This window comes from Ischnura elegans, chromosome 7 (assembly GCF_921293095.1).
Source record: "Ischnura elegans chromosome 7, ioIscEleg1.1, whole genome shotgun sequence".
NCBI classification, from domain to species: domain Eukaryota; kingdom Metazoa; phylum Arthropoda; class Insecta; order Odonata; family Coenagrionidae; genus Ischnura; species Ischnura elegans.
In genome coordinates, this window is record NC_060252.1 from 84,966,536 (window position 1) to 84,987,757 (window position 21,222).

The 21,222-nt window shown below is 37.3% G+C and overlaps 1 protein-coding gene across 1 annotated transcript; it reads right to left on the reverse strand.

The window, feature by feature from the left end:
• Positions 1 to 2,390: 2,390 nt before the first annotated feature.
• On the reverse strand, positions 2,391 to 14,267 carry LOC124162708 (balbiani ring protein 3-like). The gene is made up of 7 exons (XM_046539316.1): positions 14,153 to 14,267; positions 14,016 to 14,079; positions 11,369 to 11,478; positions 10,892 to 10,987; positions 8,396 to 8,518; positions 8,068 to 8,234; positions 2,391 to 2,982 (listed from the first exon to the last, which is right to left on the reverse strand). The coding sequence occupies exons 1-7, from the start codon at positions 14,228 to 14,230 to the stop codon at positions 2,931 to 2,933; spliced, it is 690 nt and encodes a 229-aa protein (XP_046395272.1). The 5' UTR covers positions 14,231 to 14,267; the 3' UTR covers positions 2,391 to 2,930.
• Between the last annotated feature and the right edge of the window lie 6,955 nt (positions 14,268 to 21,222).

Below are 21,222 nucleotides of genomic sequence, written 5' to 3' on the forward strand. Positions count from 1 at the left end.
TTATGAAGCACAGTACCCTCACAATCTTAACGCGTAGGGCTTGGAATCGAATCACTAATGCTTGCAGTCTATGATAGCGTAAGCCTAAGCAAGGACGGATCTAGGATTTTTCTGGGGGTTTTTACAAGGATCTGACCGGCAAACGGTCCCCTCACATTTGAGATTAAAACAGCATACAACCATTATTGTGCGATATATTCTCTTTATTTCAATATGAAAGTTTCAGTATCAAAATATTGATAAGTTACATGCATATAATAACGACAGTTTTGGAGCCCCTTTCCCATTTGAGCGATGCTCTTTTTCAAGCGCTGACAAGAGAATTACCGATGACCGTTAAATCTGTCTTCTTACTTGGGCTAAAAAGAACTTAATAATGACCGTATTAAAAATCTTGTCTATTTTTAAGCGTCTGGGGGCAACGTGCTCCCGTGCCCCTAAATCCACCTATGATCCTAAGTGATAACGGAAAGATGATAGCAAGAAAAAGGGAGCAAAATCTCTCAGTTGAGTGGTCTATGAAACAATGGAATTTATTTACTTTTCCCATTTAAGGAGATGGCTGACCTGCTTAAGACTTAGCCCCCTAGACAGCGTCGTAGCCACGGGGATCCGGACACCCCCAAAATATAAAAATGCAATTACTTTCCTCCATAAAAGAAAACAAAATGTTGAAAAATCATTTACAAAATATTTCTTTGAAAAATGAAGTTTTTTTGGCTATGGCAAGTGTAAAAATTAGTTCTCTTCTTAAGGCCTGTTTACACGGTACATTAACACGTACGGATTAATGTCTAATTGTATGAACGCAAGAATGAACGCCAAAATGCACTGTGTAACCACCAAACTCGTGCGAATGCATGCATATAAAATAGAACCTGTTCTAATTTGGTTCATGCATTCGTACATGTTCCGTTCCGGTCCACAAAAATCATTCACTTTAACATTTACTCGTACGTGTTGATGTATCGTGTAAACAGGCCTTTAGTACCCTGTTTTTTTATTTTCCCGTGATTTTGGACCTCCCCTCCAACAAAATTCCTGGTGACTCCACTGCCCCAGAAACAATCTTTAATTTAACCGTTAAATCTTTCTTCTTACTTGGGCTCAAGGCTTAAATGATTGAGTCTCCGTAATACACAAAAAGAACTTAATAATGGCCGTATTAAAAATCTTGTCTATTTTTAAGCGTCTGGGGGCAACGTGCTCCCGTGCCCCTAAATCCACCTATGATCCTAAATGATAACGTAAAGATGATAGCAAGAAAAAGGGAGCAAAATATGTCTTCATAGACCGGAGCAAGGAGAATATATTTTGATCCCGGAGCGGAAAAAAATACGAGAAAAAATAATTTGGAAGATATAAAAGCAAAGAGAAGGACAGACGTGGTACCACTCGAAAACGTCCTTGAAAGACATATAACATTGCGCAAAGCAAGAACGGGGATTTCACCACTTGAGTCACGCATGGCAGGTGTATTTATATACCATAATCCGTAAAGCCATTTTTCCACTTCATTTTATTGGGAAGGTTTGGTTGCCGGGTGGAGTGCTGAGACTGGTACGGACGGGGACGGATCAAGTTATCGGTATTGAGGAAGGGCTGAAAGAACGTCGGTTCCGCCGAAATCGGAGCGGATATGTGTGGGAACGCCATATGCTATGAAGGCTGATGAAAAAAGATTCTATCGCTCCCGCACGACCGTTCTTATCTCGCATGATATGCGGCATGATGTGGTGGAAGTTCTTAATATTAGTTAAATAAGACAATGCAATATTTTTCCACAGGATTTATTTCAATACGACGCGTTTCGTTGTTACAAACAATGTTGTTTGCATTTGATAATGTTGTTTGGAACGACGATACGCGTCATGTTAAAATAAATCCTGTGAAAAATTGAAATTTCTCATTTAACCAATGTTCGTATTTTGTTTCGATTTCCTAACCTTTCAGTAATTACGGAAATACGCTATTGCCTAAAATTAGAACTGATTGAGCCAATTAGGTAGGGTTAACGGGCATTCCCAAGAAAAAATATGATAAAAACATGCTTTTTCCATAAACAGTATTACAATTAATGCACTAAAAAGTAAAAATAAAGTTTTCATCACTCACGGAGAATAAAGCTTGGTAGCTGATTAAAGTTTATTAGAAATGAGTGCACGCAATATTAATATCTAACCCTAATCAGCGCCCAAGCTTAAATTTTCTCCAAGTGATGAAAAGATTGTTATTTCCTTTTCAGTGCATTTTATACGTTTTTTATATTAGATTTACATTTTCTCTTTTCTAATTTATTTTTGTTTTCTATTTTTTAGTGGTGAATCATGTATATGATTAAACCAGAGCTGTTACAGAAATTTTTGCCAAAAAAATTATAACTAACGCCATTTGATTTGATTTATTTATTTATTATTAACGTGATTTATTTCCAATGAGAAAACTATTTTTCCATATGGAAATGTATTTAATCAATGAGAGCACAATGAAAGGAAATATCATTTGTCAGATTAATGAACATTGTATTGTCAACAGAAGCAAACAAGTGTGCAAAATTTCTAGGCGATTCGACAATGGGAAGTGGGTTAAAAATCAATGACAAGAGATTCCATCGATGAAACAGCCAAACAGCTCAAACTTATTTTGCAAGAAAGGAATAATTGAATACGTACGCACAGTATACTATAGCATGTGAATACCGCGCAAGTACAAATTCTGATGTTGATGAATTAATTTGGGCAGCATGTCTCTTAATTGAGTTTTAAATATGAATAATTTGAGCATAAATATGCCCTTGGAATAAATTCATTTTGTATGCAGAGGCTTGAAATTAAGCATATGAAGTATATTCAATTGATGCATAAAGCCTTGAGTTAAATCGGACTCTAAGCAGTAGTCAAACTGGAAGCAGTCGATTCATCCTTAATACATCAGGAACTGTCTTCTATTGTGTTTAGCTCCTCAGGCATCAGTTTAGCACAACTGGAAGAGAAATAAGCATAATACTGAATACATGCATGTATATATACTTGTAGTATAGGGTAAATATTGATTCAGAAACACTTGCAATACCTAGTTAAAGAAAAGTTCTCTATGGATTACCTGAAATAAAGTGGGCTCTAAGATTAGCACCATACACAGTAGCAACACACATTACATCATTTCCCACAAATGAAGCTGAGGACATTAAATAGCATGTATTTGAGTTCAGCATAGTTTTACCACAGAAATTCCTCTCTGACCTTACATTCTTTGAGATATGACCAGAAAAAATATTCTGCTAATGGCACTATTAACTAAAACAGCTCTGCTGACTCTGAGGAACCAGTCTCTGTAGTAAAAATGGAATGCAACTCAAAATATTTATCCTCTTCTTGGAGCAAATGAATAACTGAGGTAAAAATCACATATGTATGCTCCTCTGTCCACTTGAATATTAATTTAAGGGGTTGTAACCGGTTGACTTTAAGTACTAACACTCGTGATCAAGGGGGGATCTAAACCTTTCCTGCTGGTGCCTGCGAGAAGGAAATGTCTTCCCTGCTACGAGTAGCATAAGATATTTAAAACCTATTTGTACGGAGCTCTTTTTTGGGGAGGATTTGCTCTGATTTGGGACCCAACTCAATGCATGGACATTACCCAGGCCACTCTACTAGACCCTCTGGCCCTATCTTAGCAAGAGTCCACGGTCAACGTATTGCACTGCTAGTGTTTTTTAATCAAATATTGCTTTCGATTTTCAATCATTTACTCTGCCATAAAAGAAACTAACATTTTTCTAAGCATTGAAGAATTTGAGACTGATTTCTAGGGTTGATAATGACAAAGTTAGTAAACACAAGGTACTATGACTCTACAAGTCTCTCAATAGTAATGCTAAAAATTTTGTTTAAAAATTGCTTACACAAATTAAAAAAAACAAAGAATTCTTTTCGACATGTAAAAAAAATGGAGTATGCCACAAAATATTTCTTTAAAAAACCATTGACAATATCACCACTTCACAACAGATTTCCGTAGAGAAGTGGATCATAAATGAGTAGGAGGATCAGAGACAATTGCCAAGAAGTGACCCTAAGCTTATAATATTGCACCATTGAGTGATCCAGTGGCGGCTTGCCTATAATGACTCTCAGGTGCCATCCCTCCCAAAGATTTGGAAAAGGAAAAAAAATTAAATACCTATTCAATTATAATTATACATCTAATTAACCAAAGCGTTTTTCCAATCACGTATATCAAAAATGTAAGAAAATCACACAAAAATAGTGTGAGAAGTTCATATTTGTAGCCATGGAGCATTGGCCAGAATGTACCAATCCAACACCATGCAGTTATATGAAGAGTGGTAGTGGTGGGGGCTGCTGGTACTATGACGCATCCACGCTTGTGCCTGGAAGTCTTGGGATCAGTGGCGGCTGGTGGTAATTTATCTAGGGTGTGCATTAGAGCAGATATAGGATGATTTAATTATATTATGTTAATCCTAATCCATGAGCGTCATATTTCGTCGTAATAGAATACATAGCAAGCAAAACATATCGCTGGTACACTCTACCCTTAAAATTGCATGAACAGAAATAATATTAGCATGTATGAAAATAATTATTCTCAACACACCTTTACAAGTGACGGTAGTTGAAATTCATTCTCTTTTCCTTACACCCTATGAGGAAGTAGTGTAGAAAACGGCTATACAGATGGCTCTGTAGACGGACTAGGATCCTGGGCGCAGGTAGTGTAGGTGGCGGCTACACCACTACACTACCTGCTAGTCAGTCACCAAAAACATGCGCGTGCGCATTCGCATGGTTTTGAGTCTGCTCCCATCGCCCCTTTGAACAGCACATACCCCCCCGCTTACCTCGTCCCGCCAGAGCTCCCTCAAGCGATCGCACAGACCGAAAATGCGCCCGGCATGATGCCACGGGATCGCACACTAGTAGAGCGGTGAATTCGAAAAGGAGATAGCTGTAGCGTTCGGAGGCTCATGTTTCTTGCATATGCAGACAGTACTTTTATCCTTCGCGTTGCAAAGGAATAGTTTTCTTTTATAATTTATTCATATTTGGGTGTGCACTTGCTAACATGCGTATACGCACGCGCCGCCACTGCTTGGGATGCTGCCCGAGCATGCGCAGAGCGACGTATCCAATGAGTTGACATAGCCGAGCCTTCCGGAGGCAGTATAATCTGGCGTCTACTTGGTGTTGCAGTGTTGCAGAATACCTTGTTTTGGTGGCCAGTTGACTTATTGTGGTAAATTTTTTCATCAAATGAGTGATTGTTATGTTTATTTTCAAGCTTTAATGGGAAAACTAGGAATTTTTGTTGAAAAAAAAACAGCATATGGCATCACAAATTTAATACCTAGATTGCCTCAGAATAACTCACTAAAATACACAAAATATTAAAAAAATGTTGACCTCCCGGTGGAGTGTACCTCCCCCCCCTCCCCCCTCAACCCCCGCCCCCCAGCATTTGACTCACGAGCCACCACTGGATTGATCTAACGTTGAATGTCTAATTGCAGGTTGAACAGTTGAACGTACTGTGACGTTACGTCATAAAATCTGGTTGATTTATCACGTAGGCCCAGACAAGGGAAATACTCCAACCGTCGGTCTCAAGCTGGATCAGGGAAAGACTCCACAAACAAGAAAAACAGCTCACAAGAAAAAGGTAGCCAAAAATAATTTACGAGTAATTACCGTTCGATATCTATTCAAAGTAGAGTATTCAAAAAATCAGAAGTATTACAGAAAACAATGATAGTAATTCATGATGCCAAAGGAAACATTACCAGCTAAAAACCAGCAGAATAATTGCACTAAATTTGCCATGTCTCACTAGACATGTGTCAACGACGACTCCACGAGCACAAGAGAGCTTGCCTATACAGGACAAGACAGGATGTGAGGGGAGGGATTCTTCCAGGGAGTGGAGGGGTAGCCAGGCGAATTCAACTACTGCGCCACTGATGCGTCACTGCCCCTGCAGAAACGGCCGCTCCGCAAAACACCATTCCCTGGTTTTGAGACAACAGCATACCAGCCAGAATTTTCCCCTCAACTTCTGGGTTGGAGACATCAGTTGAATCAGAGGGATATTCATTGGAACACATGGAGGGGAAGGAGATACTGGGGTAAGGTGTTGGAGGGAGAGAGAGTTGTGATAGGACAATGGTAAAACTTCTCACTCCAAGTGCAATACTAAAGCCTTAGCACCGATTTCCCCTTGCTTGCCAAGGAGTAAGTATTTCTCCGCAGTAGTCCTATATAAGTCTTGCATTGCAGGTAGGTTGGTTCGGGGTTGGTTCGGGGTTGTTTCGGGGCTGTTTCAGAGGCTGATTCCAGAGGCTGAGTTTCCAGAGGCAGGGTTTTCAGAGACAGGATTTTCCAGAGACAGGATTTTCCAGAGACAGGATTTTGCAGAGACAGGATTTTGCTACAGGCCTTTTGCGCGAAAAAACGTTAGCGCGAAAAGTTCTTGGCGGGAGAAGTTCTGCGGATAAGTTCGGAGGAAGTTCGAGGAATTTCTGGGGGGGGAGGGGTACCAGAAATTTTTGGGGGGGGGGAACACTAAAAAATGCCACAGTACTTGATGAAAATAGTGGGTTGAAATACCTAGGCATGTCAACTTTTTAAGCTTCAGGATACCCTCTTTTTGTCTCATATGTAATATAATAATAATATAATAAAACGTCAGTAAAAGTTGAGAAAGAGTTTCAAATACAACAACTACAGAAGTGACATAAAAAGTTTGCTGGGGGGATGGGAAGGAGTGAGTGTCAACACAGGGGGACGAGCATCCCACGTTCAAATATAATAGTGATCAAGACCAAACAGAGGTATGCCATATTATTCATTTCAGTATAACCTTTGTTTTCTTCTACAGCACTAAGAGAATTTAACCCGTGAATTTCATCACTGTATGACATCATCAGGGAAGATATATTCAAAAATAACCTTTCATATTCAACACAGTATTTATTTTTAAAACTCAACTGGTTTTGATCTTTTCAGGTCATTATCAAGAGGTTCACCGGGTCATTAGGTATTTCAGGTTATTACCAAGAGGTGATGTAAACTACTTGATAATGACCTGGAAAGGTCAAAACTGTGTAACATAATGTAAACAAGCCACCATGTTGTTTGTAAATAATTTAAAACTAACAATGGTAGTGAGGGACGCGGGGAGAAAATAAACAAAGGGGAGTCGTGTATGTAGAGAAGGAGGAGGTAGACGTGTTATTAAGAAAGATCGGGAGAAAGACTAAAGTAATAATAATAATAATAATAATGTCGTCTTTATTTCACAAGCGAATTTAGGACTTGATAGTCCTCTCTAACAATTAACTTGTTTGACAATCACATACATCCATGCCCTGAATGGTGGTCAAACCACCCAGGCGGGATTCGAACCCGTGACCTCTAGGTTAGCAGTCGGGGGACTTTACCCCGGCGCCACCGAGGCCGGCAAAGTAGTGGTGTATTGAGAGAGCGGAGGAAGAGATACGGCAGAATTCAAGATCGGCAGAAAGAAGAAAAGGACGCAGAGAAAATGGAGGCGCCTACGAGAGGGAAAGAGACCGGAGGAAAGGAATACGGCAGAACTCAAGATCCCCGCTGGTGCAGTTCATGGCAGTGGCTCAGAGAGTGGTAGTACAGGTAGTACAAATGGTATTGTAATAGTCATGGCGGCTTGTTGATGTTGTTTTTTGCTCCCGAGTTTCAAAATATAGAGCTTGTTTTTGAAGTGTAATGAAATTATTTGTTAAGTTAGTAGTGGATAACATAACACGTTACAACTGGTTGAGTTTTTTTTAAATAAATACAGTGTGGAACACAACATTTTTTTAAAATTCTATCATGACACAATTTCACAAAATGGACTTGCAAACCACTGATTTTAAATATGAGGGAATCCAATCCCATAATTGCTTACGTTTCATTTGAAATTTTATTTTAAAATGAATATGCATTAGCTACTTCTACAAAATAATGCCTGAAGCTGGTGGCTGTAAACCAAATTATGATTTTGTGAATAAAGTGATACCCTCACCTGCACCTTTCAGGAATCCAGAAAAGTCCAGTAGAACATTCTCTCTCAGTATGGCATTCACATCTACACGTGTTAGCATTCCAATACCTACCACCACCTTTCGAGTGGCATATTCTTCTTTCTTCATCATTCATGCAGAGACACATGCACTTCTTTGGGAAATATAGCTGGAAAATTATAAACATCCATGTACATATGATTCAAATGAAGTAACATAAAAATAATAAGGCAATTTAACAATATCTAAACAGGTGACCTCTTCAATATTTTCTCGCTCAAATTTTAAGTCCCTTCTAAAACGTTTATGTCAGTTTTTATGCATAAGTACCTGTTTTGAGTTGCAGTGATATTCCATAACATTGCAATCACAGCGGCACCTGGTATGTACTTCAACATTAACTATTCCACATTTAAAGCCACTATTTTCATCAAGTACATTCAACTGTTCAACCTGCAATTAGACATTTCAGATAAAAGAGCAATCAAAGTTGCAATATTATACATGAAAGATATAGAACGCAGAAAATATTTGGATGGGTTTGAAGAGTGAAATTGTTCATATAATTATGACACTAATGTCATAATAAATTATCGCCTTAATTTCTTGTAATAATTAGTCAGCTATACCGCAGTGCGATATTTTTCCTTTCGTTAATATTGTTTTGCCGAATTGTCTGTATGTTAACGGTGGTTTGCAACGAGTGAATCTTTTGTATTTCTTTTCATTTTTTCTTTTCTTTTATGAATGTAATGTCACGCTGAACTTGTATAAGTTGTACAATAATCTTCTCACACATATTCTTGGCTCAAACATATTGTTGCAGAAAATTGAGTTTAAAAATGTGTTAAATTAGAGTGTTATGCCAATCTGTCATTTATTTTTTTGAAAATATTGTTTGTGTGACACTATTGTCATAATAAATTGTCACCTTAATTTCTTGTAATAATTAGTCAGTTATATCGCAGTATGATATTTTTCCTTTCGTTAATATTGTTTTGCCCAATTGTCTGTAAGTTAACGGCGGTCTGCAACGAGTGAATCTTTTGTATTTCTTTTCATTTTTTCTTTTCTTTTATGAATGTAATGTCATGCTGAACTTGTAAAAGTTGTACAATAATTTTCTCACGGGCCACAAGGCCCACGAAATAAACGAATTTATTATTATTATTACATATTATATAATCAACTTTACCAAATCTTCTGGTAGATGAGAAGCTATACCACTCTGGTGGCATGCTAGAAGAATTTCATGCTAGAACCATTTCCAGAAGAATTTCATAGTTATCTAAATATTTATTGCTTAATAAGGCTATAAAAATCTAAAATAATAAGAAAGCAAAGACTCCTAGCAGTGAAGTAACCAAATATTTATGGAGTCATTTATTTCTGATTACCAGAGCATAAAGCTTATCAAAACCCTCTTCGTGACGTATACTTGGAGTGTTAGCTCCTTCTTCTCTCATGCACAGGGATGCCGACTTACAAAAAATATTGGGGTGGGTCCAAACCGGGGATCTTGCCCCGGGAAATTTTATAAGTACAGTAAAACCTCTATGTAGTGAACCTCTTTGCATCATAAACCTCCATACTTCATACCACTCCTATGGTCCTGTCATATTTACATGTAAATTTATAGGCAAACCTCTTTGTAGTGAACCTCTTTATCTCATAAAACCTCCACTTATCATACCAAGGAGACACTCCCGAGACGGCCTAACTGTTAAATTGTATAGTTAACCCATATTTCCGTTGTTTGTCTGCTGGTTAGTTTCATGTATTTTTTGTTTTGTTTTTTGTCTTATGCATGTGGTGCACTCTGATATGTATTCGTGCACACTAACAGCTCTCTGTATGTCTTCCATGATGCGATGGTACGATTAAAGGCGAGTGTGCGAGTATCTGCAAGTATCTCATTTCTACGATGATAACCTTGCCCGAATTATCCATATTCCAATACTAACTACCTCCGCAAATTGTACCTAGACAACTAGAGACCATTAATGCAGCCGCGATTATTTACATGGAATGACATATTCAGCAATAAATGTTTCATGCTTATTTTTTTTTCTTTTACACCTTTAATATGCTGTAATTTTCATGTTAACCACTAGTTAAGGCCATTTTGTTCCATGTGAGATCATACCTAACAGTAAATAAGAAAAAAGACATCCAACTACCCTAATCATTTTAAGTCACTGTTGAATTAAGAGAGATCACATCATTTTCTCTTGAACCATGGTAAAAATCATGCAATAGCGCTCGCTTTGTGTTATTTTTAAATAATAAATATATGTTGACTAATGCATGCATTTTTATTTAAACACATAAATATTTATATATGGTTTAAAAGACAATAGTGCCTATCACTAAAACCTCTCAATAGTGAACCTCCATACATCATATTGCCCAAATTTTGGTCCCCTCCATCACAATGTAAAGAGGTTTTACTGTACATAGTGAGTTTTAAGTTTTTTAAACATTTTAGAAGAGTCATATGATCAACATTAGAACCCTGATAACTCGAATCTCGATATCTGGACACTCCGGAGAAAATTGACAAGCCTGATATATTTTTTCCTCACACCCATAACGAATTTTTGAGGGGGCTCGGGCCCCCTCTGGCCCCATGGAGTCGGTGCCACTGCACAAGCATATACATATTTCTCAAATTTCCCCAGCATTACCACACATTTCCTTAGCAATAAACTCAAAGTGCCATCACAAGATATTATCACAATTTCACATTTTATCAAGCCCATCACACATCGCATGAGTATTCTGCGAGTAGGTAACGCTTCATTTTCCAATGCTGTTGGAACATACCTCTATGGCCATTGTTGTTTTATTAGTCGGCATGCATGATAACTTGGCATGGCATTCACCTGAACAGCGGTCCACCACAACTTTGCTTGGAACAAGCTATTCAAATAAAAAAAATAATATTCATTATTGATATTGAAGTTTAGTTTTTCATAGGTATTGATTTTTACCTATGAATTTATAGTAGGTATAAGAAATTTAGAATCGATAGAAAATTTTAATTAATAATTGAAGCTTCAAATTTTAACTCTACAGAAATGGATATTATCTTTAATTGATACGTGTGACTTAATATTTGAATGAGTAAATGTAATGTAATACTATGGTGCTAACTAATCAAATAACTCATTATAAATAAAGTGATACCATGCATATTAAAGGGTTCCTCTGTATAAAATTAGTCCTTACCAATAAAAAACCAAGAGATATTACAAAGAGCCATATTTTAGATCTAGTATACTCATGGATTACAATACAAACCAGTACATAAGGTGATTCGGGAATTAAGTCAACAGCAATAGGCCTTGGCATACAGTTACTGTTCATAACCACTTTGCTGAACTTTCTGAAGAATTTTCTATCACAGCTGCCTAAAATGCATGTACAAAGAAATAGATTGAATGTATGTGACTATGAGAAAAATTGAACAGCAATTGGAAACAATGATCTAGGTAGGGCTTGAATACCACTACTTTGACCCTAGACCCTGCTTTACTCTTAGCTGCCCAGTTAAATTGATCCAAAGGTAATTAGAATTATTTTCTGGCAGTAGGATACCTTGAAAAAGACCTGTTTTTTTGGAAAGAGGTTGAGCAACGATAATTTTACTAAAATCATACAACATCAGTACGCTAGCTTTGCAAACCCTATGATAGACTTTGATAATGGTCCCACTTTTTCTGAATGTGACTAGAGTAAGTAGGCATTTGACCTTACCTGTTCTTACACAGTGACTAAACCTGAAAGTGGATTCCGATAGGTGAGGGCAAAGTTCACCTCATACTAAGCCACATGCTTGTGAATTTCATACTTTCAGGTAAGAGGGGCCAATTCCTTTTACGGGGACATCTCACATATAAGCCATAAGAACAATAATTGTATAAATTTCCAACAGTATAATTATAGCACAAGACAAAATAGCTGCCTCTATATTATTTTGGCATATCAACTACCCAAAATTCCTAACCCAGACCACACCCAAGGAGGAAGAAAAGTCAAAATGACATCACTTTTGACCTAAGAATGACCCACGAAAAGTCACTATTCAGTCATGACTCTGAAGGTGACTATGAAATGACTAAATTTGACTTCACTTTTAAGTCCTAATGCATTATGTTTATTTGGCCAAGCTGATTTATTTCAGAGTCAGCAGCGGATCTAGCATGTGTCAGATGGTTGAGCCAGATTATAAAATGAGTGGGCCTAACCTCAAATTAACGTGGATAAGTACGAAGAACAAAATGTAGTTTAAAAAATCTATTTATTGACCTCATGCAAATGACACCCTTTTCCTGACATACCAAGCAACAAAAATTTTATGATTCAGGCCATAATACCTTTTTCAGAGCTCATTCATCTTGTATTCACTTTAAAAAAAGGAAAATTGATTCTACAAGAAGAAGGTGAAAAACTGGGAAATATGAATTAATTCATATGGAAAAAACAAAATTGTTAAGCAAATTAACTACAGTGGTTTTCCATATGCCTATAACTATAAACAATTTATTTTCAGTTTATAAAATAAAGTTTACCTTTTTATTTTCCTCTATTTTGACTTGTTCTATACAAGTAACCGCATGTCCTGGAGCGAACAAATAAATAAATAAATAAAATAAAAACTTCGTTACTGAAATTTGTCTCTCTTATTTCGGTGAGCCAAAAAAATTGGGTGGCCCCAGGCCCACCCTGGCCCGCCCCTGACATCGCCACTGCTCAAAGAATTTGATGAGAAAATCAATATCCCAAAGAGGAATCCATCCCTGGAACTATCCACCACAGATCTAGAGGTATTCATTCTCTTCTCTTATGTTCATGCATTCCTCTGGGTATTCAAGTACTTATCTAGGAATCTTCCCAAGAGAATACTCAGGAACCTGCATGGATAACCAAGTAGTACCTGGGTGCCTGCTTAAATATCAATATTCAAATAAATTTGGCATGCACCAATACTAATCTCATGCATTAGCTTAAATATGCAATTCTCTGGATAGTTTTTGCAGCACTGTAGTCCAAAATATCGACCACATTCTTCTCAGCTGTGCCTTCACATTCACCTTAACATAACACATGGTTTAAGAATACATTAAAGGACCTTCCTCTAATCAGGAAGTCAGGCTCATTGAGACTAGCTCACCTGGCTAGAATGAGTTCAGAATACAGTATATCTGTGATTTGATTTCAATTCATGGTCACATGTTTTCAGCATGATTTCATTGTGATACACCAACAGGCTTTTCCTCCATTTTTGACAATCACCACACAACATTAACACGTTGCGTACGGATGGTGAGAATTCTCGTCATTTTTTTCCCGAACGTTCCAGACGGATGACGAATATTCTCGTCATTTAGGCCCGTCAACCTAAACAATTTTAAAGCTTACAATATGTATTCGTAGGTACGTTTTCAGTTGTTGTTCGTTATTCATAAGGAATTGATGCATCATAACGTTTGATTGGGTAAATTTATATTCTAAACATTAGCTTTTTAACCATGTTTAAACCAAAGGCATTACGCCCTAATAGGCACATGTTTCCAATCTCGGCGTTCCTAGGAATTTAAATACCCTGGTACGCAACGTGTTAACTTCAGTCCAAGAAATATGATGCAGGATCAAAAGCATGTTAACAATTCAATATGATTGGCCATGAATAGCAAAGACATGAAAGTACAAGCAAAAGGATACTACTCAACTATGTAGTGGAAACAATTAGTTGAATAGAAATTGATTGCGGTGAAAGAGTTGCATAATCCAAAATCTTGTTTTGATCATGCCAATTTAATCTGCTGGTCAAATGAAACAGATGACCTAGGCTTTCAAATAATTTGGGAATGGGTGAGGGACACATAAGGTCAATGCAACCCCAATAAACACCCTGTTCCCAAAAATATTTTTTTAAACTTCTTACCTAACTCTTGGAATACATGCGAATCTTCAGCGGTGGAGTATCTTTTCGAAATATCCCTCCGATCCTGAAGAAGACAGAGAATTAACCTAATTTTACTCCTAATACACTGAGTAAGAGTATAAATTCATTGAACTTACTACGTGTGGACTTGCATGGACCACTGAAATAATGAAAATTATGCTTAAAGAAGCTAGTGGATGATGTAAAAACTTCATGTTGCTGAACACACAGTATGTGCCCACATGCAATGTGTGATGGTCTGAGCCGGGAGACTTCCTTGGTGATAACCCAGTGACCACATCCTGTGGGTAATTCTCCTCCCATTTATTTTGGCTTCCATTGCTCCACACATTATTGCGTCACCATATTCACAGGTAAGCTCTTCAGCTTCTAGCACAATACTTATGGAGGTTACACTGCCTTTCCGCAACTTTGACAACATTTTCACTAATTCAAAAACTAAATTCAGGTTCGTCAATGAATTATTGCAACTACCGTATATGTCTGAATATAGTCCCCCCTTTTTCTCCAAAAATGCCTGTGGTAAAAGTAAAGGGGGGGACTACATTCAAACGCATTTTTTTAACTTTTCCTGAAACTGAAGCCTCAAAATTAGGGGGGGGGACTACATTCAGAGGGGGACTATATTCGGAGAAATACAGTACATGCCAGTCACCACAGTCACTAATAGGGTGTGAACTAACATAAGGAGATGGGTAGAGTGAAAGGGGCTAGGGAAGGTCACTGCAAAAGCTTTCCCAATGACAAAAATTCAACTTTGATTGTTAGACATGAAAAGTAACGAGATGCCATACAGCTGTTTCAACAAATTTTTCCTCGAGAAAATCCTAGTTTTCCTCCCTCTTTTTGCTTTAAGTGTACTTTTTCCAAAACTGCATTGACAAATGAATCATATTTTCCCTGGCTTGTCATTATCACTCACTCTATTTCCACTCCGCCAGCATGTAAGGAGGAGGAGGGAAGATCCACGGGACTAAAGAGTGTCGCACCAATCTAGAAACACACAACGTGCCTGGTGGCAGGGAGTTGGGGGGCATGCGGCACCTTTGAGGCAGCGTTTCGGCATGAAGGAATCAAGATATGACTAAACGGTTAAAATTTTTGTTGAAAGGGATCTAAAATATCTTGTTTATTTAAGAAAACGTTTTATCTGGGCCAAAAAACTCAACATTCAAAATAACTGTATATAGGCCCTAGAGGCACGGCTATCCCATGTCGCACGAACTTGGAACTTCTTTATTTTTCTCACCATTTCGCACATTTTGAGACCACGAATTTTTAAATCAGATCATTATGAAAAAATAAGCGCTACTGAACCCTTTCGGTTTTGGTGTCCATGCCGGAGTATATAGACAAACGGTGCGGAGTATATAGACAGACGTGCACATGCTTGCGGGATTTTCTTAAAATGCATCCTGAGCATTTTCCAAGGAATCATGAATGGCATGACTACCACACTCGCTCAAAATGTGACGTTCACCTCAAAAGTCACCATCCATCTCTGGCTCTCAAGGGACCTCATCACACTCCATCCATCATTTTTAATAAACTTCCATCTGAATTGAAAAGCTGTCCCCCTTCCCTATTCAAAGTTAAATTACGTAATTTTTTAGCAGGTAAAGCCTATTATGATATTAGCGATTATTTAAATGATTCTATGTAATTTGTATTATTGTATTTATGTAATTTTTATCATAGTGATTTTTGAGACGAAACCATGCAATGTATATTGCCAGTTCTGTGAATAAAAAATTATTATTATTATTATTATTCGTTCTAGCTAATTTGGTGAGTTGGGAGGGTGCAGGGGTCGACCAGCAGCAGCCCCAAATGAGTTACATAGGACAGACAGGTTATTAGGTACATAAAAGAAAAATGCATATCACCACAAAAAAGGCTAGTGGATAGGGGAGAGTAATGGATAATTGGGTCGAACCAATCTTAGTATTGTTGACTAATGGTGATGACGATGATGATGATCTACGCCATGAGCATCTTCCTTCCAGATATCCTCTCCCTACTCGTTTAATCCACAAGGTATCTTATTTTGTATATAAGTCCAAACCATATAATGCTGATTTCAATGATTGCCACGATATTAGGCCTCCAGAAGAGTCTCTAAGTTCATTTTTTTTTATCCATGCCCCTGTTTCAAAAGTTTTTCTACTCACTCTCCTTTAAATTTTGCTCATTATTATTTCATGGATGTCAGGCCATTTCGAGAGAAAATGAAAACAGATTTACTTGAAATGATGAGGTGGGTGTGGATGCATGGAAACCACAATTATGCAACAGTGAGGGAAGGTATATACCGTGTAAGCACGTGCTAGAGGCGCACCCCTATTTTGAGCGTCAAAGCTAAAGAAAAAAAAAATTTGCGGCATTTTTTTATCCTATCGTGCAGTGTTGCAGACGTATGCCTCGACTTTCGACAGTTATCAAAATTTCCTCTTTCAATACTAATTGCTCATTATTATTTCATGGATGTCAGGCCATTTCGAGAGAAAATGAAAACAGATTTACTTGAAATGATGATTGAGACTTTCAATACTAATTGAAAGAGGAAATTTTGATAACTGCGGCGGTAATAGCGACATTTTTTCAGCTTAAAATACACGATCTGTATGGCACTCGGAGATAACTATGTATTCACTTGTGATCTTAACCTTAAGATGCTTACTAGGCATGGTTGGATCGGATACCTCGGATCCAAATATCATTATATATGACACCAATATAATTTTCAGTTGCAATAATCCTCATATTAGCGTCTGAAGTTAATTTTGGAAAAATTAGGTCCTCAGCGTAATGGAAATTACTTGGCAAGACAGATGTTGACTATTAACCAAGTACCGTATTTCTCCGAATATAGTCCCTCTTTGAATATAGTCCCCCCCCCTAATTTTGAGACTTCAGTTTCAGGAAATAATTTTTAAAATGCATTTGAATATAGTCCCCCCCTTTACTTTTACCACGGATATTTTTGGAATAAAAGGGGGACTATATTCAGACATATACGGTATGTCCTTCAAAACTACGTGTTTCTCTATGCTTGATATGCGATTACAATTTGCAGTATAAATGTTGCGGGATGCCCACTCATGGCAGTAAATTTAGCACGCCCTCTGGAGCAAAAAATCCCACACGATCTTTTCCATGTTCACCTCTGAGGTACCGACGTGACGGCATGATGCTTACAAGAAAAGCAAACAGGAGCATTTTAAAAGTACTTCACTAAGGGAGAAACTCCCCTGTCTGCCACTTGTTTTTGACCTAGGGTTTCAGATGACTGACTCACGCTGAAAACCAAGGCTACTCAGTTCCCCTTAGACTTGCGACCGGTGTAGGGGAGTGGGGGAAGATAAGAAGTTTGTGTGAGAGGCGGCCATTTCTGGGAAAAAAGGTGCGCCTCTTACACCCAGTTATATAGTAATTGCAGCAGTTATTGTAGAGCAGGAAGGACATCATTTGCCTGGATCAGGAAAAAACCTTACTTGAATTATACATCTCAGTTTCCTTGATTGATAAGATTTAAAATAATCATCTTATTTAAAGTTAGGAAATATAAAGTTCTTTATTGCCAGAAAACATCAAAATAATACTATTTTTAGAGCTTCTGTGTATATTATGCTATTTCTGCATAAAAATATTTATATTGATACAATTATTTGAACCAACATGCCAATACTAGCAGAATGTATTGGTACAAAATCATTTCACACAATTCATACATCAATAAAGATCGACTAAATAAAAAAATGAGGCACAAAATTATTACAGAAAATCACTCATGCACACATTCATTAAGTAATGAATTTCCCAAACACTCACACTGTCAATCACACAGTCGACTATTTACATCTCCTTAGTAACATCATCATAAAAATGACTATAAATACATCATTTCATACAGACAGTAATGAACACAAACTGTAGCATTTAAGGGCTCACATCAATGTTTCACAAAAATCAGAAGATTATTCCCCCTATGACTACCAGTCGAGAAAGTTAAAAACAAATTGTGAATTGCACACTGCATGTTAGCCAGCAGATATGATACCAACAATCAGTAATCACGGTGAAAGAAATATTACCCAATTTCCCTACGAGTGAAACTTCATACTTTATAAAAACATTGCCTGTCAGTCAAATCACAGTTGGAATCCACATTCAATGCTTAGTTGGGTACATATATATGTATATCAAATGGTCCATGCTACCCAATGTAAAAATATATTCTTACGTCATTCGGTTTATTCTGAATTGTGCCCTTGAATGCATGACAACATGTGTCATATTTGAATTCTCAATGAACAATGAATATTGTAATTTTTAAAATGTTAACAGCCAATTTCAATCAATTTCTTGCATGCTAGCATGCTTAAATACTTTATTAGAGTTGCCTCCTTTTGAAAGCAAACATGGATACTCCAAATTTTGGCTAAAATTTTTACATACATGGGGAAGCACTATGTAAATATTACAGGGTAAGAGAGCTTGACTCCACCTTCAATGATGTATAAACTACACAACTGTAGGATGTAGACTTCAAAATGCACATAGATTTGTAACTTGAGAATAAGAACAGCAGACTCAAATTATGTAGAAATGCATTCAAAAGAATTTCTAAATAAAAACAATGCTAACAATGCCTAATTAAAACACACACTGCAAGGCATAAGAAAAATAAGTATTTATTTCAAAAGATAATCCCATACCCTATGGTTTCACTTACGTCCTTATAGAACAAGGATAATTTGTTTGTTTACAAATACGATTGATAGTTTTCAAACACTTTTGATTTGGGGTTAAAAAGAGGAAGAAATAATTCTTGCACCTTATCTAGTCTTTCACAGATATTCACACATTATGAATCACTTTTTCCTCCCAAACACTACCTTCAACTTTTTTCAAGAAGTTCCACTCACTGAAGTTTCCATTTTGTAAATGCAAGAGCCAGTGCAAGCACTGCATTATGCGGTTATTGTGATCTTTTTCCTAAAACGTGAACCAAATAGGCTGAAACTGAAGAGACTTCTTTTCTTCTTCACGGGAACTCCTTTTCTTTCTGTAATGATAAAATTACAAAAGACTCATTGAAATAAAAGGTAGCATTCAAATACAAAAATTATTATTCAAATTACATATAATGCCCATAGGCGACCCAAAAGATATGTTCAAACAAAACTTAAGAACTACCAAGTCAAAACTGAATTAGCAAGAAGATGCTCATCTTAATTATGAAATTTATACACAACCAGTCCTTCATTTCAATAACAAATTTAGAAATTAACTGAGAAGGGTCCAATTTCAAAGAACCCAGGCATTTCACAAGTGAATTTGGCCCGTTATTGGGCATTTTTAAATGCTTAACAAAGCAGTCATCGGCATTGTAAATCCTTGGACAGAGCCTGATCAGGCATTCGAAAAGTGCAATTTAATGCAATTAAGGTCTCTTAAATAATTCAATAATGATTCCTATGAAGCTTGGCTGGAAGAGTATTTCTCAACCCTTTCTCAGGAAATAAAAACTCTTGGTGAGGGGGTGACTCATTCAGACATAAACACTTCCCTGGATTTCATCCAGGTTAGATGCTTCTTCTCCATCCTTGCCAACGCTTCGATGAAGGACTCATTCATTATCATTAGGGCTATGGATGCCAGTTCTTTAGTGGCCAGGGTTATACAGCGTGTCTCTCAGGTTAGGTCAGTTCCTATTGGTGGATGCATTAGAACTGACCTCACCTGAGAGGCACGCCCTATAAACCTGGTCACTCGACAACCAACATCAACAGCCCTGATAATAGGCAGATTTAGGAGGGGGTACGGGAGCACGTGCCCCCCTCCAAATTACCATGAGTTTGTTTAAAAATAGGTACCTTAGGAAGAATTTTAAATACTAATATGTTGCATGCAATCCCAGAAAATGCCCAAACAAAACTCTGTTGCTAGTTTCCCCTTCTTGACAATCATCGGGGCTGGTAAAATCGATGAAGAGACACAATAATAAGGAGACCATAAAGTGAAAAGAAGATGAAATTCCTGGATAAGATAAAGATGAGACCAAGACTGTATATGGATAATGTAACGAACAGGACGGACAATTGTTACCACAGTATGGATACCAGATTAACCCTTCTAACTGCGCAAATAAGCTGAAATACAGCTCCCCAGAGGCACAAAATAATAATAATAATATTTTTTATTTTTGCATAATTTTATTAATTATAACTTTTTACTTAAGGAAAAAATGTTTCAAAAATATTTAGGGCAATAAAAATAAAATGGTTAGGGGGGGAACCACTGCCTTCAGTTGACGCGAAAATGCTTTGTACAAGGGAGTAAAGAAAACTTTCAAGAGACTCGTATTGAGGAGGAATTTCCCTGAACCAAGGTCCGGCGCGAAAGGGTTAATAAGCCTTTCTCAGTTACAACATCTTCAATTCCTGTGTGATATTTATATATCCCACCAATGCATTGTAACCATGATGATAACAAAAGAAATTAGCACAATCTCTCAAACCAGTGCAAACAATGTATTGCATCTGCTCCAAACACTCCACATCAATGCTAGGGCATTTGGGGCAGGAGCAATCAAACTAGGCTATATATGCTCATTTCCAGGCCTTGCCGTCTGAGCTTCAGAGCATTCAGAGCCCTTAAACCGTGAAATGGACTGGCCTGTGGAACTTGAGGCGAGAATCAGAATGCAACCCTAATGCCAAGCTGCACCATATCCATGGAAACCAAGTTTATTCCATTTATAGAGATGTATTATCATTTGGACTACCTGGGAAGTGCAAACACAAGTTTTCATTTAATTAAATGAGATGGAAGAGTGAGTCTCGGCACAGATTCCATTTTCAGCCATCAAGTCTCCCCTAACTTATTTATTTTCCCATACTCGTGTTTGAATGTTTTTTTAGTAACATCCTTAAGATTCTTTAAACTCTTGCATGCCTTTATCATGCACAGAAATATAAATAGAAGGAGTTTATTTTGAATTTAAATTCTAATAGGCATGCTTGAATATTTAAAAATATTATTTTTCCTGCCTTGTATTTGGCTTACATCCAAAACAAGCAATATTCACTTTTGCAGGGTTAACGATGATGCACTTCATTATTCTAGATAGTTGCTCACTATGGTAACACTAAAAAAAGCAGAGGCAACACATCAATCAATA